The following is a 24,221-nucleotide window of genomic DNA, read 5'->3' as shown; positions in this document are numbered from 1 at the left end:
AAAAAAGAGAGAGCGTTTACACCGGGCTGCCAGCTGTACCAGCGCCTTATGACGTAATATGGCTAATAACGAACAATGCTTAATATCTGTACTTCAAAACAATGCTTTTGTGCAGAAAACGTGTAGGTAATTAATTGCTAATTTGTGTGTGCACTATTGCTAGGGAGATGGACTGGAGTGAAGGTAGTATGAGGAGTGGTATTTAAATGGAGTTGTGTGGACTTTAAAAACACAGAGGGCACTTCCTAAAACAAAAGGGCACCGCCTCATGACAACGCTCAACTGAATGACAAAACGCACAACTCCAAGTAGAACTGGGCGATCTGGATACTCCAAACGAATATCATTTTTGTCAATATCACACACCCTTTATAATACTTTTTAATCTCAAATTTTGCTTAATGTGGGCACTTTAATTTTAAAATAAAATAAGATAAGATAAGATATTCCTTTATTGTCCCACATGGGGAAATTTCATTGGTGCAACGCAGGAAGATACAGAGGTAGATACAGAGGAAAAGAACAGATCACTTATAGGAAGTTTGAAAAAACACTTTCAGTAGAAGATCTCCTATAAACAAAAACTCCCATGGACAAAACCCAACAAGGGAAGGAGGGGAAAAAAATAATAAAGATAAAAATAAATGAATGAATGAATAAAAAAATAAATAAATACGTTACAGTTTGTGGACTCTGTTTCTAACAAAAAACTACTGTCCTCGGTTTATTTGTTTATTTAAATTGATCCAGAGCAATCAGCTCGTCTTCCTGGGTCCATTACAATTAGAAACATAATACATTTCAAGTACAATAACATGGTTATAAACCATTACATTTCAAGTACAATAACATGGATATAAGCATTACATTTCAAGTACAATAACATGGATATAAGCATTACATTTCAAGTACAATAACATGGATACAAACCATTACATTTCAAGTACAATAACATGGATACAAACCATTACAATTCAAGTACAATAACATGGTTTTTGATCGTTCCATTTCATTATAGTAACAATTCAACTATTCTTTGCAAATCATGTTAGATTTCAGTCCATATTAGTGTACAGTACAATTTTAAATCACACTTTTTATAGCAAGTCTTAAATATCTAACACATGACTTTTTAGGTTAATGTTTAAATGATTGCTTATTTTTGAGTTGCCTCATTTGAATGGGAATGCGTATGCTCTGTACTAAACAGTTCTTTTTAAAGTTGGATTTGGGATGTGACCATTGGCTGCGGTTCTAGTGTTATGCTTATAAACGGTATTACAGTATTTTACAGCATTTTTAAGGTCATTGTGTTGTTGTTTATCAAGCTACCTATTGTAACTCGTATTCTTTTGTCTGAATTAAGCCACGGCAGAGTGGAATACATCAAGTCTTGCTGCTTTATAATGTGGATCTATTCCTTTTTTGAGCTCATACGGGGATAGCGATCCCTTTTTTTCTTTTTTAAATTAAAAAAAGCAAACTCGCAGACCGGCCCAGGTGAGACGGGACAGCCGCCGGTCTGGTTTGAGTTTGCTCGTCCTCGGTGCCTGGTGAGGAGGAGTGGGAGTACGGTCGACGCCTCCTCCGGGGATGATGTCAACTTCAACATGTTTCCCACAAACTGCCGCCGCCGCCGCCTCCGCCTCTGCCGCTGCCCCCCAACTGTGGGAATTCCAGGGCATCTTTATCTTTGGAATGCTTTGTCAGGTCTCCGGACGCTCCTCCTCATATCAGGGGGGATTAGGCTGGCTCCCGTCCGCTCGGCGTGCACAACTCGCAGGCAGGCAAACGGGAGCTGGAGAGCATAGGCCGACAGCTCGCGCTTAGTCCGGGCCAAAACCCACAGACTTAATATTTCTGACTGCAGGTAATGGAAGTGGCTCTGAGGAATGGACGCTCCACTTTAAAAGGCCCGACTCACGCAACTGCACATTAGCGGTCATTTGTGGCGACGGTCGTAAATTTGAAACGTTATAAAAGTCATATTTCATCTCTCTGCCGGGAGAGTCTGGTGGTTGTGATTGCAGAAAGGAGCAGGAGCGTACAGTAGGCCGGTATTGAGGTGCTCTGGATACTTTTGAATGCACGTTTTATAGGTCCTTAAGTAAACGTCACGGCCAGAATCGGACCGGAGGAATAGTACGAGGTTTGAGACGTGTATTGCAGCGGATTGAGAAAGCACAGTTTGGAACGAGTAATGCAGCTGTAAAAGAAAGTTCTGTTTATGGTCCAAAAGCAGTTTACACCCGAATAAAAGATAAACCTTCACATTATGCGTTTGTCAACAACATCACTGTGTTTGAATTGTTATTTAACTCTTATTTCTGTTTTTCTGTGGCTTTGTTTCTGCTCCTTCAACTATGAAAACAGATTACATATTAGCATATTATTTACTAAATGTCTCCTTGGTAATATAACGGTAAATCCTATTATGTTGTAAAAAACTGTATTGAATGCATCTTAAAAAAAAACACACACCACACATTTCATTGTGTGGTTGTGTAGTGTTAGTATTATATTTAATTTAATACAAAGGTACATTTGTTAAGGTATCATTTTTCTTTTTTTTTGCCCTGTTTTTATTTATTTATTTTAATTTGTATTTATTTAATTTATTTTAATTTAATTTATTTAATTTATTTAATTTATTTAATTTATTTAATTTATTTAATTTATTTAATTTATTTAATTTATTTAATTTATTTAATTTATATTTTCAGTTTTCAAATGTACATAAACAAAACAAACGCACAAAAAAAGCACAGAACACAAAAGAAACTGACCAGAGCTAAAATGAAATATCAGCTGAACATTCAAAAACAATGTCATATTTAATTTAGAATAAAACTAAATATGCCAAACTATTCCAAAGTCTTTCAAATTTGTCCATTTCCAAATAAAGTCAGAATATTATTTCCCTTGATCCAGTCCTTGATCGTTGGTGATCAAAAGGACATTCCAAAGGTATCCATTCATTGTGCAGGAGTTTTAAGGCCCAATTACACAGTTCTAAAGTTCAGAGGTTGGCAATATCATATGACTTATTTAGAAAAAATAAATAAATAAATAAATAAATAAATATATATATATATTCTATGCTACAATGAATGATATTATGTTTTTATTATTTATACGTAGGCTACCTGATGACCTTTTTCAAATCAAATCAATTTATTTTTGTAAGGCCCAAAATCACAACAACAGTTGCCTCTGAGGGCCACAGGGAGAAATGAATCAACAATGTCTGTGGTGGCGATGAAGTCAGACAATGTCTGTGGTGGCGAGGGAGTCAGACAATGTCTGTGGTGGCGAGGGACGATGTCCCAGGGTCCTCTGTCCTTAGACTCTCCTTCTCGGCCAGGAAAAACTACAAAAAAACCTCTTTGGGAAAAAAGCGTAGAAACCTGGAGGAGTTCCAGTGAAGGAGAGATCCGACTCTCACAGACGGACAGACGGACACGAGGGAGACTGGAGCTGGACCCACTCTTCAGGCAGATGAGGGACCGACTGAGGCGAACTGGACCCACTCTTCAGGCAGATGAGGGACCAACTGAGGCGAACTGGACCCACTCTTCAGGCAGATGAGGGACCGACTGGTCTCATTTCCCCCCCAAATTTGTTTAAATTTTTTTATAAATAAATAGGCAAAAAAAAGTCTATCGAGACCTTTTTGACTTTCATACAATTTTTATATTTATTTCTGGTTGGGACGTGATACAATTCCCACAAGACAAGACACAAGATTGCGTCAACGGGAACGAGACGAGACGCGATTTTGACACTGATAAAAATCAATAAACGGTGCGGTTCCTGTCATTGTTTTGCTGCTTTTTTTTTGGGAACAATGGCTTCTCCAAAATCTGCCACTCACAAAAAAGACGTTGGAAAGAATCCACCCATTCAACATTGTCGGTTAAATACTCCTCAAGCTTCATTAAACTACCATAAATGTCCAATTGCGCCGCGCCCCGCTCCATATCTACCTCCTTTGTCATAACCTCATCTCTGGCCCTGCCCATGCAGATGTTGCGTCCGACCCGTATTTATTATCTTGTCTCTCGTCTTAATCACTATTTAGCCTCTCCCCCTGACCAGTAAGTCTTCCCCTGCCATAACACAGCACCTCCGCGGCCCAAATTTACGAGCCCGGTGAAAAGCCGGGATCGCCCAGATAAAACCCGGGTGTGGGTCAGAGGGTGAAGTATCCCCACTGATTTATTTGGGCCGTGCAAACCTGCTCGCTCGCCCCCCCCATCCGTCGCTGAGCTATGCCCCTGTTTTGACAGCCAGTCGGAGAATGTTTGCTGATGCTAACCAGAGCTAAACATTGTCATTGTGCAAGCCGGGGATTTGGACAGTAGAATGTGCGAGCGGTCGACACGGGGGGATATACACGGGGAAGGTTGTTAGCATTCCCGGGACGGCAGAGGCTGCGTGCGTGCGTGCGGAGGCAGATGATGCGATAAGTCGTGTTGTTAATGGCGACGGTCTATTCAAACAGACGCGCTTTAACTCCTCGCGGTTAAACACTTTGGCTGAGGGTTTGTCCGTTTCGCTGAGAGTCGTTAGCACCGGAAATGCGTGAATACAGGGCTGTTTTCGTCGCTTTAATTGTCTGTAATTGTCGAGGGATATGCTGTGGTCTTTTAAATCGAGAGGTGCTCTGGCGGTAAACACACGTGGCAACTATATTTGAAGGAAATTTGACAATCCCCCCTAACGATTCGAAGTGCGGAAGAAAATATAGACGCGAAAAGCAGGATTATCCACCCCAAAAACGATTCTGAATAATCAATATACTGTATTTTTTCCGCACTATAAGGCACACTTAAAAGCCTTCAATTTTCTCAAAAATGACACTGCTTTATAATCCAATGCGTCTTATATATGCATTAATTCTGGTTGTGTTTAAGATAAGATATTCCTTTATTGTCCCACATGGGGAAATTTCATTGGTGCAACGCAGGAAGATACAGAGGTAGATACAGAAGAACAGAACAGATCAGACGAATAAATAAATAAATACATAAATACCATTGCATGTGATCACGACAGTAATTGCACATGAATATGTGTCACGACGGCACATGGATTGCAGATGAATTTCACAGTAATTGCACATTAATCACGACAGTAATTGCACATATGACGGAATTACACATGGTTAGGTCAGTATTGCGAGTGTTCAGGACTAACAGTGTTTGTTATAAAGTCTGACAGCAGCAGAAGGAAAGACCTACGAAATCTTTCCTTCACACATCGAGGGTGGATCAGTCTCTCACTGAAGCTGCTCTCCAGAGCGGACAGAGTGTCCTGCAGGGGGTGAGACTCATGGTCAAGCATAGATGTGAATCCAGCCAGGACCCTTCTATCTCCCACCTCCTGCACCGAGTCCAGAGCACAGCCCAGGACGGAGCTGGACTTCTTGATGACTTTGTCCAGCTTCTTCCTCTCCCTCTCTGTGATGCTGCTGCTCCAGCAGGCCACACCATACAGGAGGGCTGATGCCACCACAGAGTCGTAGAAGGTCTTCAGGAGTGGCCCTGTCACTCCAAAAGACCTGAGTCTCCTCAGGAGGTAGAGCCGACTCTGGCTCATCCTGTACAGTGCGTCTGTGTTATGAGTCCAGTCCAGTTTGTGGTTCAGATGAACACTCAGGTACTTGAATGAGTCCACTCTCTCAATGTCCCGTCCCTGGATGTTCACTGGTGAGGGGGCAGTGGGGTCGCGTCTGCGGAAATCCACCACCATCTCCTTGGTCTTCCCCGCGGTGATGAGGAGGTGGTTCCGCTGACACCAGTCCACAAAGTCCTGCGCCAGTCCTCTGTACTCCGCATCATCGTCGTCCGTGATGAGTCCGATGATGGCAGAGTCATCAGAGAACTTCTGCAGGACACAGCTGTCCGTGTCATGTCTGAAGTCTGCAGTGTAAAGGGTGAAGAGAAAGGGCGTGAGGACAGTGCCCTGGGGCGCCCCCACACTGCAGGTCCGAGTGTCAGACACACAGTCCCGTGCTCTCCCAAACTGGGGTCGGTCTGTGAGGTAGTCCAGGATCCACTCTGCCAGGTCATACTCCACAACAGCCGTCGCCAGCTTGTCCCTCAGGAGCAGCGGCTGGATGGTGTTGAAGGCGCTGGAAAGATCGAAGAACAGGATCCTCACAGAGCTGCCAGGCTTTTCCAGGTGAGAGAGCAGCAGGGAGATGACGGCGTCCTCCACTCCGATGCCAGGCCGATATGCAAACTGCAGCGGGTCCATGGCTGAGCTCACGGTGGAGCGGAGGTGGTCCAGGACCAGCCGCTCCAGTGTCTTCATCAGGTGGGACGTGAGAGCCACCTGCCTGAAGCTGTTGAAGTCTTTGGCGCGCGGTGTCTTAGGCACAGGTACCAGACAGGAGGTCTTCCAGACCTGTGGTACCACCCTCAGCTTCAGGCTCATGTTGAAGACATGCTCCATAACTCCATACAGTTCATCTGCGCAGGACTTAAGGAGCAAATTGATTTTGTGTGGTACACGTTTTGTTTATTCTTAATGCGCCCTATAATCCCTTTATAGTTCGGAAAATACGGTAATTATAACGATATTGACATGAGCTGCTATTGATACATAAATGGCAGAATGAACACTTCAGTAGTTTGTTAGTGTCTATAATGAGTCATACAAGTTATTTCCACTATATATTATACACTGACCCCCAGAATAGATCTTTATTTGACTTTTTTTTTTTTTTTTTTTTTTTTTACAATTTCGACAGGCCTGGTGTTGTTTGTGTTGAAGATAGTATATTTAAATTCACTTAACTTATTTTTATTAACAGAAAATACAGTTGAAGCAGAGATTGTGATCAGTCATATTTTTCCCTATTTTTTTGTAAACGAGCTGCTACTTGTGGCTAGTTGGTTGATTGATTGTGGTTAGTTGTGGTTGATTGTGGTTAGTTGATTGGTTAGTTGATTGGTTAGTTGTGGTTAGTTGTGATTAGTTGGTTGGTTGGTTGGTTAGTTAGTTATGATTAGTTAGTTATGGTCGATTGTGGTTAGTTGTGGTTAGTTGGTTGGTTGATTGGTTAGTTGTGGTTAATTGTGGTTAGTTGGTTGGTTAGTTGTAGTTGATTGTAGTTCGTTGTGGTTGATTGTGGTTAGTTGGTTGGTTGGTTAGTTGTGGTTGATTGTGGTTAGTTGGTTGGTTGGTTGGTTAGTTGTGGTTGATTGTGGTTAGTTGTGGTTAGTTGGTTGGTTGGTTAGTTGTGGTTGATTGTGGTTAGTTGGTTGGTTGGTTGGTTAGTTGTGGTTGATTGTGGTTAGTTGTGGTTAGTTGGTTGGTTGGTTGGTTGGTTAGTTGTGGTTGATTGTGGTTAGTTGGTTGGTTGATTGTGGTTAGTTGTGGTTAGTTGGTTGGTTAGTTGTGGTTGATTGGAGTTTGTTGTGGTTGATTGTGGTTAGTTGGTTGTTTGGTTAGTTGTGGTTGATTGTGGTTAGTTGGTTGGTTGGTTGGTTGGTTGGTTGGTTGGTTAGTTAGTTATGATTAGTTAGTTATGGTCGATTGTGGTTAGTTGTGGTTAGTTGGTTGGTTAGTTGTGGTTAGTTGGTTGGTTGGTTGTGGTTGATTGTGGTTAGTCGTGGTTTGTTGGTTGATCAGTTATGGTTGGTTGTGGTAAGTTGTTGGTTAGTAGTTGGTTATGCAATCGTCTGGCCTTAATCATTCCCTCTCCATCCTCCTGGTGGTGATGTACTTCTGTGGGCACATCTCACCTGAGGCTGACTCCCAATGTGCCAACTCTACCCAGCACCCATCATTCACAAACACTTTATACAACAGCAGGATGAGTCTCAAGAGCACAATGCACTGGTTTACTTGTGAAAATGTATATAACACAACTTTCTTTAGCATTTTTAAATTACTTTTTTGTACAAATTTAGCTCTACAGAGAAACTGAACCAGCAGCTTGTCATAAAATTCTTATTTATTTTGAATGTTTGTTGTATTTCCTCCTGGTTTTTCAATAATCTGTTCTGCTTTTAGCTTTTTATACAAACTGCCCATCTAAATACCTTATTAGCACAGCGTAGCGTAGCGCAAGATTCTACTACATTGACTGGATATTCTGCTACATGAATATTTGCTCAGAACAGATGACATCAGAGGTGTTTTTAGCCTGTTTAAAATGCACACACTGTAATGCAAAAGTGAAAGGTGACTTTGCTGGAAAGACTTGTTTGCACCGAGTAAACTGAATATCAATGAAAAACCGAGGAAAAAAAGAAAGTTGAGATGAAAGCTCTGCTGGAAGTCTTCCTCTCCTTCACGTGACAAGGTTAAAGCGACTGGGGCTTTTTCCGTGAAAGCGACTAAACGCCTGACACGCAGACACAGGCTTACATACTTTTGAAAGGGAAAATAACGTAAACCACACTTACTAACAGAGCGCTCGTATTAATAATGCGATGGATGCTCCATACGGATATTTAGATTTCAAAATCCATTGCAAAACACGCAAATCTATCACCATATTCACTTTTCACGAGTATAAATAATAAAAGAAAGTATCTGCCTCTGATATGAAAGAATGTGTGGCACGATTGTGTAAACATACGGCCACATTTCGAGCCTAATTGTTCTGTTTTAATTGTTTACTCTGTGGAATGGCACATGGGCACACAGACTGGGGCAACGGCCAAAAGAAACAGGCGCCATAAAATTCTACCACTTTTTCTACATCCGCTGATACGTCGGCCATTAATGACTGCCGATGCCAAAAACAAACACATTTAAAGAAAAATCTGGTACATAAATAGCCTCAGTTGTCGAATCTCCTTTAATTATTGACCTTTCTCGCTCATTTCTCACGTTTTACCTGAAATACTCACTGCTTTCATCGGTCGCAGGTTAAAGCCTTGTAAATAATTCAGGCGGGTGCATTCTGCCGCTGGTGCTCCCGTTTGGGGGGGTCGGAGGGGGGGTCCGCTCGCTGACTGGCTGATGAATCGACTGGGGGACGGCCCACTCATGATAAGTGCGTGTAACGAGCTGCTGAATAATTTACTGGGCCGGTTGCCACGGAGCAGATGGAAGGCCACAATACTGTGCAAATATGTCGGAGGGCTTCTCTGGACACGTTCAGGCGCTTGATTGTACACACATATGCATATATTCACGTATTTAAACGCGTCGTCCCTGCCCCCTGGTGTTGACATCTCTCGTATCCTGATAACGCCGTCTGTCTCAGAAGAGCGTCCAAATATTTGCTTGATTTGCCTTGTTGTTACTAGTTGTAGGGTTGTTTTTTTTAAATGAAATTACACAGAAATGTCTATATCAGGCTCATATGTTGCTCGCTGTCTAGTTTTACATTTTTAAGTAATTTCATGGCTACTCTGGCAATGTTGACTTTCTCCGCTTTAATCATCCGACCTGTTTGTTTAAAAAATGGTTTTGCCCGACGATGTCACGACCAAATCAGTCACGCTGCTTTCTTGGCATTCTAAGTATCGTGCCTCCGGACAGAACGACGGTATGTGCTGGTCCGAACCGCTGACCTTCTGATTGCTGGACAAGCGCTTTATTTGCTTGAGCCACAGAGTTGTTTTTTTGTTTTAAGCATTCTTTCCCCTCAAAAAAGGATCAATTCATTCCAGTTTGTTAGCTGTCAGTTAATTAGGTAGAAAAGCATTACATAACCATTTTACAAGCGATCCATATCTAAATAAATGCCTCTTATTGCCTCTGCTGATTAAAAAATTGACTGATTGCGGAACAAATATTGTACTTTTACCCGTATTTTCCGGACTATAAGTCGGTGCGACTTATACTTATATTTATATTTATATACTTATACTCCGGAGCGACTTATATGTGATATTATTATTTTCACACTTGCAACCACATTTCATACTTCAGTGCGACTTATATATGTTTTTTTTCTTCCCTATTATGCATTTTTTGGCTGGTGCGACTTACACTCCAGTTCGACTTATACTCCGGAAAATACGGTACATGTTTACGACAATACTGCAAGCATAAAGTAAAACTAGTTTCGCCGTTTTTTTCTGAGCTTGTTTTTACGGGACGAAAAACGGACAAATCTGACCGTCTTTAAGAAAGCCGCGTGGCCCCTGAGATCCTTGTTCCCACGAATCAGCGAACGCTCAGCCGCCAGACTTAAACATTCTCCGTAACTTTTTAATAGACGCCATCAGCTGCTTTAAATCTGCAGCGCCACGGGAAGCCCACATCGCCTATGAATGTTTTTTCCCGACTTCACATTCCCGGAATCTCAGTAGCTCGTCTCCATGTTTTGCTGCTGTCGGCGTGCGTTCAGTGAGCGTCCGCAGTCGCCTGTGATTAGAGTCGGCTTCTCCCGTGTCAGCGCCGATAAGCGGGGGCCCTTCTCGCTTTGATGGGCCCAGTGGTCTGTCAGAGCCCTGGTTTCTGAGATGACGGCTTATCTGCACGCCGCCTCTCCTCCCGGCTCCCCGGACGGGAACGCCACTCCTGCGCACCGGGCACTTCCTGTTCCTTTTACAGAGGGACATCTAAAGGGGCAGCGCTATCCCGACCTGATAAACCGGCGTGTAAACAGTCAATACGAGCGCAGCAGTCAGACAGTTTGAGTCACAAATGTGTCAGCTAAGAAGGATAATAAGAGAAGGATAAGTAATGAACAGACTTTAAAGTGATTTGTTTCTTCACTTGTTTTTGCCATCTGATGCCTGTGACCATTTAGCTCTTTACCTTTGCTCCAAACATAAGATAACACTATAGGAGACAAAAAAAGCACTTGGTAGATAGGTTTTCATCCTTGACGGAGCCTTGAGAAAGTCCAAAGTTACTAGATTGAATTGAAATGCAACTTGCTCCTACTTAGATACAAAAAGAGTTCTCATGCAAGAAGAACATGTTCTACTTTTCACAAATTGATGAGAATTTATAAGAACCTTTTGTCTTTCCACACCATTCTCCTGTACCTCAGATTATAAGTAAAGTCATGTACAGTACACATTTGTGCAGCTAAATTAACTCGATTAATTAAATAGGTAGGTCTTTCCTTCCTGCTGCTGTCAGACTTTACAACAAACACGGTTAGAGATGAACATGTGTCATTCATCTCCATATTCATGTGCAATACTGTTTTTTCAATATTCTCTGTACATATAACAGCTGTAAATAAGAGTGTCACTATTGTTATTATATAGTATAAGTTTTTATAAGAGTGTTTTTATAAGTTTAATTTTTTTTTCACTTCTGTACCTACTTTGTGTTGCAACATGGAATTTCCCCATTGTGGGACAAATAAAGGCTTATCTTTATCTTATCTTATCTTAAATGAGTTGGGTTAGTTGGCCCACTGACCTGACGATGCGTGGTTAGATTAAACGTATTTTATAGATTAAACGTTATAGGATAGCAAAATAAAAAAAAACATTCATTTAGACAAATGGATGTTGTTTTTGTTTGTTACTTTTAGCAATTAATTATCTTTTATTTTTAATTTTTATGGGAACTCATCGCAAACGTTGTTGTTGTGGTGGTGGTGGTGTTGCTTTTAATGGCGGTGGGCAGCCAACTGAAAAGATGCATTTACCGCCACCTACTGTGGTTGTGCATCTTCTGTAGTTGTGCGTCTTCTGTAGTTGTGCGTCTTCTGTAGTTGTGCGTCTTCTGTAGTTGTGCGTCTTCTGTAGTTGTACGTCTTTTGTAGTTGTGCTTCTTCTGTAGTTGTGCGTCTTCTGTAGTTGTGCGTCTTCTGTAGTTGTGCTTCTTCTGTAGTTGTGCGTCTTCTGTAGTTGTGCGTCTTCTGTAGTTGTGCGTCTTCTGTATTTGTTCGTCTTCTGTAGTTGTACGTCTTCTGTAGTTGCGTGTCTTCTGTAGTTGTGCGTATTCTGTAGTTGTGCGTCTTCTGTATTTGTTCGTCTTCTGTAGTTGTACGTCTTCTGTAGTTGCGTGTCTTCTGTAGTTGCGCGTCTTCTGTAGTTGCGCGTCTTCTGTAGTAGCGCGTCTTCTGTATTTGTTCGTCTTCTGTAGTTGTTCGTCTTCTGTAGTCGTACGTCTTCTGTAGTTGCGCGTCTTCTGTAGTTGCGCGTCTTCTGTAGTTGCGCGTCTTCTGTAGTTGTACGCCTTCTGTAGTTGTACGTCTTCTGTAGTTGTGCGTCTTCTGTAGTTGTGCGTCTTCTGTAGTTGTACGTCTTCTGTAGTTGTGTGTCTTTAAAGTACGTGTTTTACATTATACAGTGTAGACATTTTTTAAAAAGATGAAGAAAGAGACAGCCAAAGAGCATCGCTAACGTTAATAATCTACACAAAACAGTTGGTCACGTGTGGTCAAGTGGTGGTCAGTTGCCAAAACGGACCTGGTAGTTTTGTTTGTTGTGGTCAGGTGGATGACACTCACTCCTCCACTGAACCTGCACCGGAGCACGTTTATGGAACGGCGCCAGCCAATACAACGCAGGCGTCGTCTTGTTGACTTGTCTTTTCTCTCTACAGAAGTGTTGTCATCGCCCCGAAGAAGCCAGGAGTGACCCCTGCTCCGGCCCCGGCCCCCGCTCCGGCCCCAGCCCCGGCCCCTGTCCCCGCAGCCGGCGCAGCCTCTGTGTCTGGAGGCACACCTCTGGAGAGCGTGTCCGTGGTATCTGCCCCTGATGCCTCACAGAGCACCGCCGCAGACCCCGCAGCTGGTCAGTACGCACGCACACTGATAATGCAACAGGCCTGCTCCGAGCTGATGAGTGCCGGCACTCAGGAGAGCCACAGGATTAGCTCACTCTGACTTTACCGAGGTGTACGGCCTAATTCAAACCACTGCACCAAATACTGAGGCTCAGGATGTCCAAGAACCTGCAATAAAAACTGCCCGAGTATTTGAAGTGGGCAAGTAGTATGAACATTGGACTATCAAGTGTATAAAGGAAGAAAGAAAAATATAAATTAAAATATTGACAAAAACTTGCAGTGTAATACTTTTTGAAGGGTATAACGTGAATTTCTTGCTTCTTGTAGTACTTTGATGCACAGCTAAACAGAGACATTTACAGGCGTTTGTTTGCACATTTCTGAGAGCATGCAAAAATCAACTACCGTATTTTCATAGCTTTGACCGGGGTGCGACTTATACTTATATTTATACTTATATACTTATACTCCGGAGCGACTTTTATGTGACATTATTTGTTATTTTCACACTTACAACCGCATTTCATACTCCAGTGTGACTTATAGTCCGGAAAATACGATAGGTTCATCCAATTAACCATGGAGATAAGAGCATTAGCGTCTTAAAAAAGAGGACCTGGTTTTCGCGTGTTTGCCTACGCGCCGGTTAAGCACGCCGCACGCCTCTCTGTCAGCGAGCGGCGCCGAGTAAACACGCTTTTGGGCCCTTGTGTGCTTTAGCGCGGCGGTGGGAGGACTAATGGAGACGTTCATTTACTCCTCTGTTTGAACGGGCTACTTGAGCTGGAGAGGGCCTTGTAGTCGGACGGCGCTGTTTAACACCTTTGTACGCACGCACACACACACACACACACACCACTGTCTGTCATTCCCAAAGAGTTATCCCTGCTCAGAGACTGTCCTGGTTGGGAAAACAAGCTCACGCACACACACTCCTCCCCCTCCTCTTTATTCAGTGGGGCATTAGCTTATTTATGAGGCACAGGCAAGTGAATTTAGTGGCAGATCAATCAGAGATGGACTCGGAGTGTCGGAGGAAGTCGGAGCGGAGTCGTAAAGCGTAATGAAACGCTCACAAAAAACGGCCCTAAAGGGTAAACCGGTATGCCAGAGCTATGCGGCGATTCAACTTCAGTATAACTTTTCATGTTGTAGGGGCGGAAAAGACGAGACTGCTCGTCTCGTGACAGTGTTGTCGTTTTGCATGAAATTCTGTTCACTTTTCTGTCTGTTATTTAGTCTATCACAGGCTGCTTTTATTGCCAAAAACTTAATTTGGTGTCGCCTGCTTGTCTCCGTTTAGATTGCCAAGTTTTTCATCATTTTGTTGAATGTTTCCGGCCAAACAACGACATCTCCACCTAAAAACATACAACGTGCAGCTTTAAAATAAACAACACAACTGCTGATATGTTAAAAAGTATAGTGATTACTTTTGGTAACCTTGCCCGATGATAATTTTCTGTGTTTAATATATACGTTTAATACTGTATATACGTTTCTGGGTACACAGTCTGTCATATTGTAACACACATTATTCAGAAAATTCATGCATTTGTCCCATTGTGATTTTTAATTTCATGGTTGGCACAAACTAAATATTTGGGATATTACAGCAGATAGACGTTAAAAAAGTACAAATATCGTCAGAAGGTATTGTCCAACCAATTTATAATAAAGCTTTTAACAATGGTGGCGATGATTAGCGACTTTACCTGCCCAGGGGCTGACTGATGGAAGAGGGGCTTGCCAATCTGCACCAACAGCCTCTGATAAGAGCAATCACAGACACTAAATTCATACACACACAGGTACTGTTTACTTTGCTCCGCGCTGGAATTAAACTGCAAATTTTAGGGTTTGTGGAGCAAATACTGAGCCACTTTTGCCCCAAAATTAAACCTACAAAAAGCACAAACTACATGAATTCATAAATGAAAAAATAATTTGGAAAAGAAAATATATGGCCTACTAAAACGCATTGAAATACTGGTGTTGTTTAAGAGATTATTTTCCTTTTTGTAAATTTTTCTTTACTTATCAATGTTTTTAGGTAGTTTTTCTTTGTGTGTGCATGTGAGGTGGAGGGTGGGGTATATTTTTGTTTTTGTGACTATATTGTTATGTTAATTTTTTTATTTATATATATATATATATATATATATATATATATATATATATATATATATATATATATATATTATTTGTTATTATGATAATTTGTTTTAATTTTTATTTTTTTATTAACAACAAAAAATAACAAAATACAGTCACAAAACAAACCAAAATAAAAAAATACCCCACCTTCCACCACATATTTTCACACCAAAAAAACAACTAAAAACAAAACAAATTAAATAACATTGATGCATCATACATCAGAAGAAAAAACGGACAAAAAAGAAAATTAAACCGAAAACACCAGAATTTTTAGTAGCCCTTAGATTTCTTACCAAAATTATTTTATTTATGAAATAATGATTAAGAAATAAATTAAAAAAAACATTCTTGTAAAATGTAATTGTCGTTAAAAAAAAAAAATTGCACCAAGCAATAGTCTTAATCTTAAAGGTGCACTGCGTAACTTTTCTGCTTAGAGCTGCCCACCGCTGACACGAAGAATTTCCAAGGCATTTGCAATAAATTCCCTGCGATTGAATAAACGCCAGCGCGACCCCATACTCCAAAACATTCCAGGCAAAGCAACCTGAAAAGTTGAGCAGTGCACCTTTAATGCACGTCTTAAGGTCACGGGAGGTTGCAGTCGTGACACATCATCAAAAGTGCACCTGATCTACTCGTCACCTGTCCGTCACGTTGTCGGTGTAATCCCTCATTCGTCCAGGCGTGTTCCATAGTAGAAAAAGCTTCAGTTGTAGTCATCTGGACTCAGTTTGCAAAAATAGACGTTTCGACTCTCATCCAAGAGTCATTGTCAATAACAGAATTTAGGTCGAGAACTCCGATATTAATACTGTTCTGTGGTAAGACCCGCCCATTGGGAGGAGCCTTCCTGAAGTAGAAAGAGTTGTTTGTTTCAACAGAAACTCCCCCCTTGTATCTACCGAGCTAGCCTATTCAGAATCTTAATGGGCTATTAGAAACCTCTTTGTCTTTGTGAGACCCTGGCTCAACCACCCTGAGTACCTGATTAGCATCTGAATGTCCTCTACCTTTCCAGGGGTTCAGTAACCCATTATAAATAACAGGAAGATTAAACCTTAGCCCTCCATTTCTGTTTAAAGAAGGTCTTTCTTTTTTAACAAAAATAGCTTCCTTGACTCCTCTTTCAAACCATCTTTTCTCCCTGCTTAAAACCTTCACCTCACCGTCTTCAACGAGTGATTAGAGGCTTCAAGATGGAGATGCACGGCGCTCTGTGGACCTGAACTAGTATTTCTTCTGTGCTGATAAAGCCTCTTGTGTAACAGCCTCGAAACAGCCTCTACACAAGAGGCTTTATCAGCACAGAAGAAATACTAGTTCAGGTCCACAGAGCGCCGTGCATCTCCATCTTGAAGCCTCTAATCACTCGTTGAAGACGGTGAGGTGAAGGTTTTAAGCAGGGAGAAAAGATGGTTTGAAAGAGGAGTCAAGGAAGCTATTTTTGTTAAAAAAGAAAGACCTTCTTTAAACAGAAATGGAGGGCTAAGGTTTAATCTTCCTGTTATTTATAATGGGTTACTGAACCCCTGGAAAGGTAGAGGACATTCAGATGCTAATCAGGTACTCAGGGTGGTTGAGCCAGGGTCTCACAAAGACAAAGAGGTTTCTAATAGCCCATTAAGATTCTGAATAGGCTAGCTCGGTAGATACAAGGGGGGAGTTTCTGTTGAAACAAACAACTCTTTCTACTTCAGGAAGGCTCCTCCCAATGGGCGGGTCTTACCACAGAACAGTATTAATATCGGAGTTCTCGACCTAAATTCTGTTATTGACAATGACTCTTGGATGAGAGTCGAAACGTCTATTTTTGCAAACTGAGTCCAGATGACTACAACTGAAGCTTTTTCTACTATGTCCGTCACGTTACGCTCCCTAAAAGGACACAAACGATAAACCTCGCTAAAATAACAGCTGCGCCCGTTTGACCGCCGCCCCCTCGCTCTGCCACGCCTGTTAAAACATTGTAAATTGATAAGAAAAGACTTATTGTGTACATCAAATAGAGGAGTACATCAACCGCGATCTAACCATAAAGCCATTCTCCTACTTGTCCTAGTCACCCATAAATCCTACTTCTCCATGTATTTAAATAGGGGACATATATTATTTCATCCGGGTTTATGGTGCGAAGCCTCCACGTAGTGTACAGACACGCATGTATATTGTATGTATATCGCATGTATATTGTATGTGTGTGTTTGTATATGTGTGTGCGGACTTATAACTGGAGTTCTTTTGGTTTGTCCCCGCAGCGGGCCAGGATCCAGCGAGCGTGAGCTTGCCATCTGTCCCCCCGCTCTCCCCTGTGACCCAGAACACCACCCCCAGTATGAGGTGATTCATCTTCCCCGTCCTCTCACTCACACACACACACACACTGTACGCCGTCAGCAGTTTGAGACGCGCGTACAAACACTCACAAACTAACCCAAACAACGACAAAATCCCCTCAAGGTTCTTATGTATAATTTGTCGATTTGTACATTTCGACATGCTAAGGTGTTAGTTTGTTTTTTTGCTGTAGCATTTCAGAGCGTCTGGAGCATGCGCTAGAGAAGGCCGCGCCGCTGCTGCGGGAGATTTTCGTGGACTTTGCGCCGTTCTTGTCCCGGACTTTGCTGGGCAGTCACGGGCAGGAGCTGCTCATCGAGGGCACAAGTAAGTACGGCGCGCCAATCCAACGCCACGTCACGGATGGCACAGTGGCAGTATGAGCGTGGATATTGTGACCGAAGCAGGGATTTAAGCTGTTTATGCTAATTTAAGACTGGATATGAACATTTAAAATCGGACCGTTTCAGACCCAGTATTCAGCGCAGAATGTTTTGGGGGGAAATATCTACCGTATTTTCCGGACTATAAGGTGCACTTAAAAGCCTTTAATTTTCCTCACGTACTGCATTAATAAAGTTCAACTGACTTATCTGACTGTTTTGTCCGGTGCGTTTTGTATATGAAAAATGATCAAAAATAGACCATTCATTGACAGTGCGCCTTTTAGTGCGGAAAATACGGTACTAGAAATCATGTTTTGTTTATCTAGATTCAGTTAGTCAGTTCCGGGAAAGGTTGAAAACTGCTTCACAAGAATTTCAGGACATGTTTGTTCTAGAGTTGGGCAATAAATAAAAATATAGATAATATATTGTGTTGTTTTGAAGATATCCACAATTTAATATCAAATTCATCATTTATAGTAAAAAAAATGCTACAAAAAGAGATGTAAAAAAGAAAAGAAAAAAGCCATTAGGGGATATTTTTCAAACCTTAAAAATGTATTATCGGGATACTCAAAAACATTCAAGATGCCGTATTTTCCGGAGTATAAATTGCACCAGCCAAACAATGCATAATGGAGGAAAAAAACATGTATAAGTCACACTGGAGTATAAGTCGCATTTTTGGGGGAAATTTATTTGATAAAATCCAAGACCAAGAACAGACATTTCATCTTGTCTATCAATTCGAAATAATGACAGATGAACATGGTGAATAGGTGTGCGTATGCTAACGCTAACACCTTCAGCTACATGACGCACAGACAGAACTGTGGTAAGTGTCTGGTATGTTAACGTAACATATTAACAGTTATTCAGATAACTATAGCATAAAGAACATGCTAACAAGTTTACCAAAGCATCAGTTTTACCCCAAATCACTAAATCCATTGAATTCTTCTTCCTCTGTGTCACTTCTAAACAACTCCACAAACTCCGGAGGTAGAGGAAGTGCATTTTCTTCTTCTGTGTCGCTTAGAGCCTAGAGCGCCTTCTTGTGGTTGTCAGTGTGAAAATAAAAAATTATATCACATATAAGTCGCTCTGGAGTATAAGTCGCACTCGGCCAAAACTATGTAAAAATGTGTTAGGAAAATACTGTATTACTTTTTGTCTCTAAACAGCAGGGAAAGTAGAATTTTAGACGCCGTAGAGACAGTGGAGGATACTATTACCTAAATATCTGGACCATTTGCGATTTATCTAATTTCCCTTTTACATAATTTCCCCCAGTTTCCCGTTGACTTAGAACTTCCTTAATAAAAAGTAAACAAGTCAGATGCACTTTGCACCAGCCCAGTCTCTCTCCGCACGCCGTCCTCATTTGAATGCAATTACACGCACAGGCTGCTGTTAATCCAATCGCCTGATGAGTGCGAGAGCTGCTGGTCGCGCTGAAGGTTTCCAGGGGGCTGGGTCAGAGGCCAGGCCACTAATAGCAGTGTTTGGGATGTCTGCTGCCACCAAACAAAATGGAAAGTTGATGGATAGCTGCAGGGGAGGGGTCTGACGAGAGGGGGGAGGGGCGTGCGGGTCTCAGCGTCACACGAGCGACGACGCTAAAGACCAAAGGCTGCCGTGGCCCGTCCCTCCGGCCGCGGAGCCCGCTCTGGACACTCCGGCGGCCCCCCTTGCCCTCTAAAAGCCCAGGCCTCGCCATTAGGGATCAATGGACATATGTCGACCAAGTAAAGGCTGTAATACAAGGCCCAAATATGTATTAGTTTACAGTAACAACATGTTGACTCATTAGGCACGTCAATACTATCTGTTCCCTGCAGATGGTGCGAGGTTAGAAAGGACGAGTGGTCATACGAGCGCAAAGGCTTTAATATGTTTTCAAATTGTTCTATAAAGACTTAAAAGGACACACATTATGCATTATTTATAGTGTTTTTGGCTTTTAACATGCCATTGAGTATCTTTGTTTTGGCATCTCATGTTTCAGAACTTTAACAATGTATGTACCACTTTCTACCATGAAGGTGGAGGAAAGTATCATTTGGGAAAACAAAGCCTCGACATCAGTCTGATTAGGATGCGTTGGCCTCTAGATTTCTACTTTTGATGTCACAAACCTGGGAAATTTGAATGTTTTTGTGAGGCTCAGAGAAGGTGCAGAGAAGACCACCTGGTAAATATTGTTAAGTTCTAACTTTGGACAGTTTGGGTGTTTAGAAAAATGAATAAAGCCTGAGACGTCTGTTGGTCAATGTCAGAACGTTTGTCCTGGAGTTTTTCTGTCGTCATTTACCGTATTTCCCGGATTAAAAGTCACACCTTTTTTCATAGTTTTGGCCGGGTTGCGACTTATACTTATATTTATACTTATATACTTATACTCCAAAACGACTTTTATGTGATATTATTTGTTATTTTCACACTTGCAACCGCATTTCATACTCCAGTGCGACTCGTATATGTTTTTTTCTTTTCTATTATACATTTATACTCCGGCGCCACTTATAGTCTGGAAAATACGGTAGTCGATTCCCCATTGTAGGTATGATAAATGATCAATTTAAATCTGTTTCGGACCATATGAATGACGCTATTTTATTATTTTACTACGCCATCACATAATATTTACATTTAGTTTTTAGTATTTTGATCATTTCATATCTAGTAATAACGCGATAGACGACAGTAAAAATAAAAGTTTTGTTCATAATTGCTTATCATGTAAAATGTAATCAGAACTGTGCATTAGGTAAACACTGATATGGTTAAAATATGTTGTTGTTGCTTTTAATGGCGGCGGGCAGCCAACTGTAAAGGTGCATTTACTGCCATATTCTTTACACTTTAGACTAAAGAATAAAATATGATGCAATCCTGTAATCCATCTTCTGATTCACCTGAAAAGTACATGTACTTTGCACTTTCTGTCCTTGAGATGCCACACTTACTCCTGCATTGCTTTTGTTTTTCGACCGTTTTCGTCCTTCTTCTGCCCAGGCCTGGTGTGCATGAAGTCCAGCAGCTCCGTGGTGGAACTGGTCATGCTGCTCTGTTCTCAGGTGAGCGTTTCTCCATCTTTATCTCGTCTCTTTCCCCCGCCCGCCTCCGGATTTATCGCGCTTACCTCGAGAGCGCGCCTTATCTTTCCCCCGCAGCGCCTCGTCCGGCTCCTCGACCCGCTCCCTCCGCGATCGAAACCATCACGGCCCCGCGAGTATCGGCCGGAGAGGTCAAGGGTGGCCGACCTGTCCGCGTCACCTTTGACCCGGAGTAGCCTCTCGCGGCCTGGACCGAGCCGATGAGGAGGGATAATGCCGATTTGATGGGGCCTCGCATTGATCGGCCCGGCGCTTCCCCGTTGTCTTTCGGCTGTTTTCGACGCCAAGTTTATTCAGCTTCTGCCGGATTCATGAATACTAATTCCGGTATCGTGAGCAAGCGTGGGCGGATCGATGATCGGGCATGTCGATACTTCACTCCACAAAGGCTGAGGCGCGTTAACGGACACGCGGCAACAAAAAGGCGGTGATGTTACTCCGTGTGCTGCAATGAGGTTCCTCTGTGTTATGGAAAATGGTCCTTGTTCAATCATTTTGCTAATCGATCAATTAAGCGATTATTCTTTTGATTAATCCATTAGTTGCTGAGCACACAAAAGTCATGCAATGAAAGGGTTTTTACCGAATGGCATGTTTTGGAACCTGTGTATGGACCAGTTAACGATTATTCATTTGTTAAATTACTCGGCCGTTCTTTTAATAATCGATTACTTGCAATTAATCGATTAACTCGTTGCTGCCCTTGTACTTGCTTTACGATCTTGGAATCTTTTACATTCAAGACCAGGGCCTTCCTGGCTAAATAAAGGCTAAAAAATGAATACAAATAAACAGATTGTTTGATGGTCATTTTGCAGACGTTTTGACCTGGCTTATGGTTATTATCTCTATATTATATTTACTGAGCCTATCCACATGTCAGCACCAACAAATAAGGTGACATTTTTCCCACTGTTGCTTCGAAATGTGGTGAACAAACAAATAATAAAAAATGCTCCACATAGAACCAGAGTTCCATGTGGAGCAATGAGGTTCCTCTGAGTTTTAATGGCAGAATAAGCACGTGTCAGTGTTCTACCTGCGTCGCTCCGGTACCAGAAGCACCTGTTCCCTGGTGCTGACCCACATTATCCCTCGCTTCCTTCTTCAGCTCCTAGGGGGTCTCTCAGGGGTCTCATTCTCTCCTCTGCTCCACCCCACGCTCCATGTAACATCAACGTCGTCCATTCACACGCCTTCTCCTCTCACGTCACATATTTAGTAAACACAAGTGTGAAGCTCTGCACCCTGAAGTCGAGCCTGAAGTGGGTCAGGCTCAGGCTGGGTTTGGCTTTGGGTCAAGGATCTGAACTGTGAATAAAATGGCAATTACCGTATTTCCCGAATTACAAGTCACTCCGGAGTTTAAGTCGAACCATCCAAAAAATGCATAATAGAGAAAAAAATAAAACATATAAAAGTCGCACTGGAGTATAAGTCGCATTTTTTTTTGGGGGGGGGGATATATTTGATAAAATCCAAGACCAAGAACAGACATTTAATCTTGAAATGCAATTTAGAATAATAACAGATTAGAGAACATGGTGAATAGTTGTCTGTGCGTCATGTAGCTGAAGGTGTTACGTTAGCATACGTACACCCAAATCACTAAATCCATTGAATTCTTCTTCCTCTGTGTCACTTGTAAACAACTCCACAAACTCCGGAGGTAGAGGTTTGAAAATAACGAATAATAACACAATTGCTCCGGAGTTTAAGTTGCTCCCAGGCCAAAACTATGTAAAAAGGTGCGACTTATAATTCTGAATAATACAAGAAAATAATACGGTAAGCTAAAAAATATATACTTTCTATTTCCTTAAAAAAAAAAAAAGTCCATAGAGTAACTGAACCCCCTGCCCTCTATATGAAATGAAACAAGTTTTGTTAAATCTAATAGCACAGTTAGTTACACAAATCGTCCCACTTCGTAACTAACATGTAAACACAACATTCTAGATACTGTTTAAGATTAAATACTTGAATTTTTGCACAATATTGACTTGGATGGAAATCATCTCAAATTGAAAGGGTTATTTGTATTGCTACAAAACTAAAAAAGTTGCTTGGTCAGACTTGAATTTGCCTCTCTTGAAGCTTTTGTTGTCTCAATTTCAATAATTTCATGCACACAAAGCCAGCATTTCAAGTGATAAAAACTCATAATTATAAACAAATAAGTAGATAAATAAATAAAACTCCTCTCTGAACTCTATTTGTTTGCATTTTTTCCACACAAACGGCCCTCATAAAAAACAATGCTCTCCAATAACACAAAAACACATCTGATTAATGGTCCCTCTCAGCACTGCACTGCGCCTTTTTTATCAGCTTTATTTCCTGGAGAAAAAGCGAGTGTCACACTGCTCCTCTCCCCTCCTCTCACCCCCTAAACCCCATTTGCTTCCCATTATTCACTCCACCTCTTCACTAAAAAGGCAATACAGCGGGATCGCACATCAGCCCGGAACACCGCGCACTCCGACTTGTGGGAATATGAAGCCGGGTTAGCGGCAAGCGAAGCCTCGACGGGAAAACCAAAGAGCGGAATGACAGTCGCTAATGCAGCTATTTGTCATATCTGTCAAGCAGTTGTTTAATGCTAATCTAATCAAAGGCAGAATCTCTGTGATTGCTCTGCCGTGTTCATGCCCCCCCCCCCCCCCCCCCCGAGCGCCCAAGCTATTCCTCCAATTCTAGCGGCGGAATACCCCACCCAGCGTCCCCACACCTGCACACGGGGACGGCCGCCTTCTCCTGCGAGGATCGGCCCGGCCCAGTGTTGATTGCTCCAATAAATCATCCAACCAAATTCTCTCACAGCTAATGCAAATGTAATTTTATTGTCGGGAGGAGAAAGAATCGGGGCGGGGGGGGGAGAGATACGGGCGCGCACGGTGAATGAGGCTTTTGCGCGCGGGGGGGGGGGACGTGGAGAGGGGACAGACTTCGCTCCGGGCTAGATTACGATTTATAATTATTTGTGTGCTTGTTCTCCTTGTGTGGCTGTGAGGCTAAAGCCAGCGCCAATGATTGATGACGTTATTTAGGGGAGTTTGTTAGGCCCTCTGGCACAGGAAGCGATCGGATGCCTGACAGGAAGCGCCGCCGCAGCTCTGCCAGTGGAAAAGAATGCACCAAACGCCTTTATTTGTCGAGTTTTGGGTGGTTATTACCGGCGCATTGCATTGAGCAGAGGTAGAGAACTCGGCACAGGAGAATCACACAGTTGCAACTCTTGTGCAATAGTACAACGCGGCTTATAGTAATAGTGCCGTTTTATGATTAACAATAAAAAAAGGAGAAAATCAATATAAAGTACAGACTATTACTAAAATAAAAAAAATGCGACAAGCTAGTTCTATGTTAGAAGTCATTCGCTTCTTCTGGAGCAATTTCACAGAAACTCTTGACTACGGTTTAGTAATTCAATCAATCAATCAATCAATCAATCAGTTATTTGTAGGGAAAAAAATCTTACAAAAAGCAGTTCAAAGTACCTTGCAACTATTGAAATACATTCAATCACAATACAAAGCTAAACAGA

At 42.0% G+C, this 24,221-nt stretch overlaps 1 protein-coding gene across 6 annotated transcripts in view; it reads left to right on the top strand.

Moving 5' to 3' along the window:
* Positions 1-24,221, top strand: part of lrba (LPS-responsive vesicle trafficking, beach and anchor containing) — a 282,434-nt gene that overhangs the window by 71,862 nt on the left and 186,351 nt on the right. For all 6 annotated transcript variants that reach the window (XM_072463061.1, XM_072463065.1, XM_072463066.1 and 3 more), the window contains exons 31-34: positions 12,487-12,677; positions 17,091-17,172; positions 17,363-17,496; positions 20,574-20,635. In XM_072463061.1, coding sequence (XP_072319162.1) covers positions 12,487-12,677; positions 17,091-17,172; positions 17,363-17,496; positions 20,574-20,635 — 469 coding nt within the window. The remainder of the gene's footprint in view (positions 1-12,486; positions 12,678-17,090; positions 17,173-17,362; positions 17,497-20,573; positions 20,636-24,221) is intronic.

This window comes from Eucyclogobius newberryi, unplaced genomic scaffold (assembly GCF_026437365.1).
Source record: "Eucyclogobius newberryi isolate DKJ021-1_F unplaced genomic scaffold, fEucNew1.0.hap1 SCAF_4, whole genome shotgun sequence".
Taxonomy (NCBI): domain Eukaryota; kingdom Metazoa; phylum Chordata; class Actinopteri; order Gobiiformes; family Gobiidae; genus Eucyclogobius; species Eucyclogobius newberryi.
This window is presented reverse-complemented; position numbering and strand designations above follow the sequence as displayed.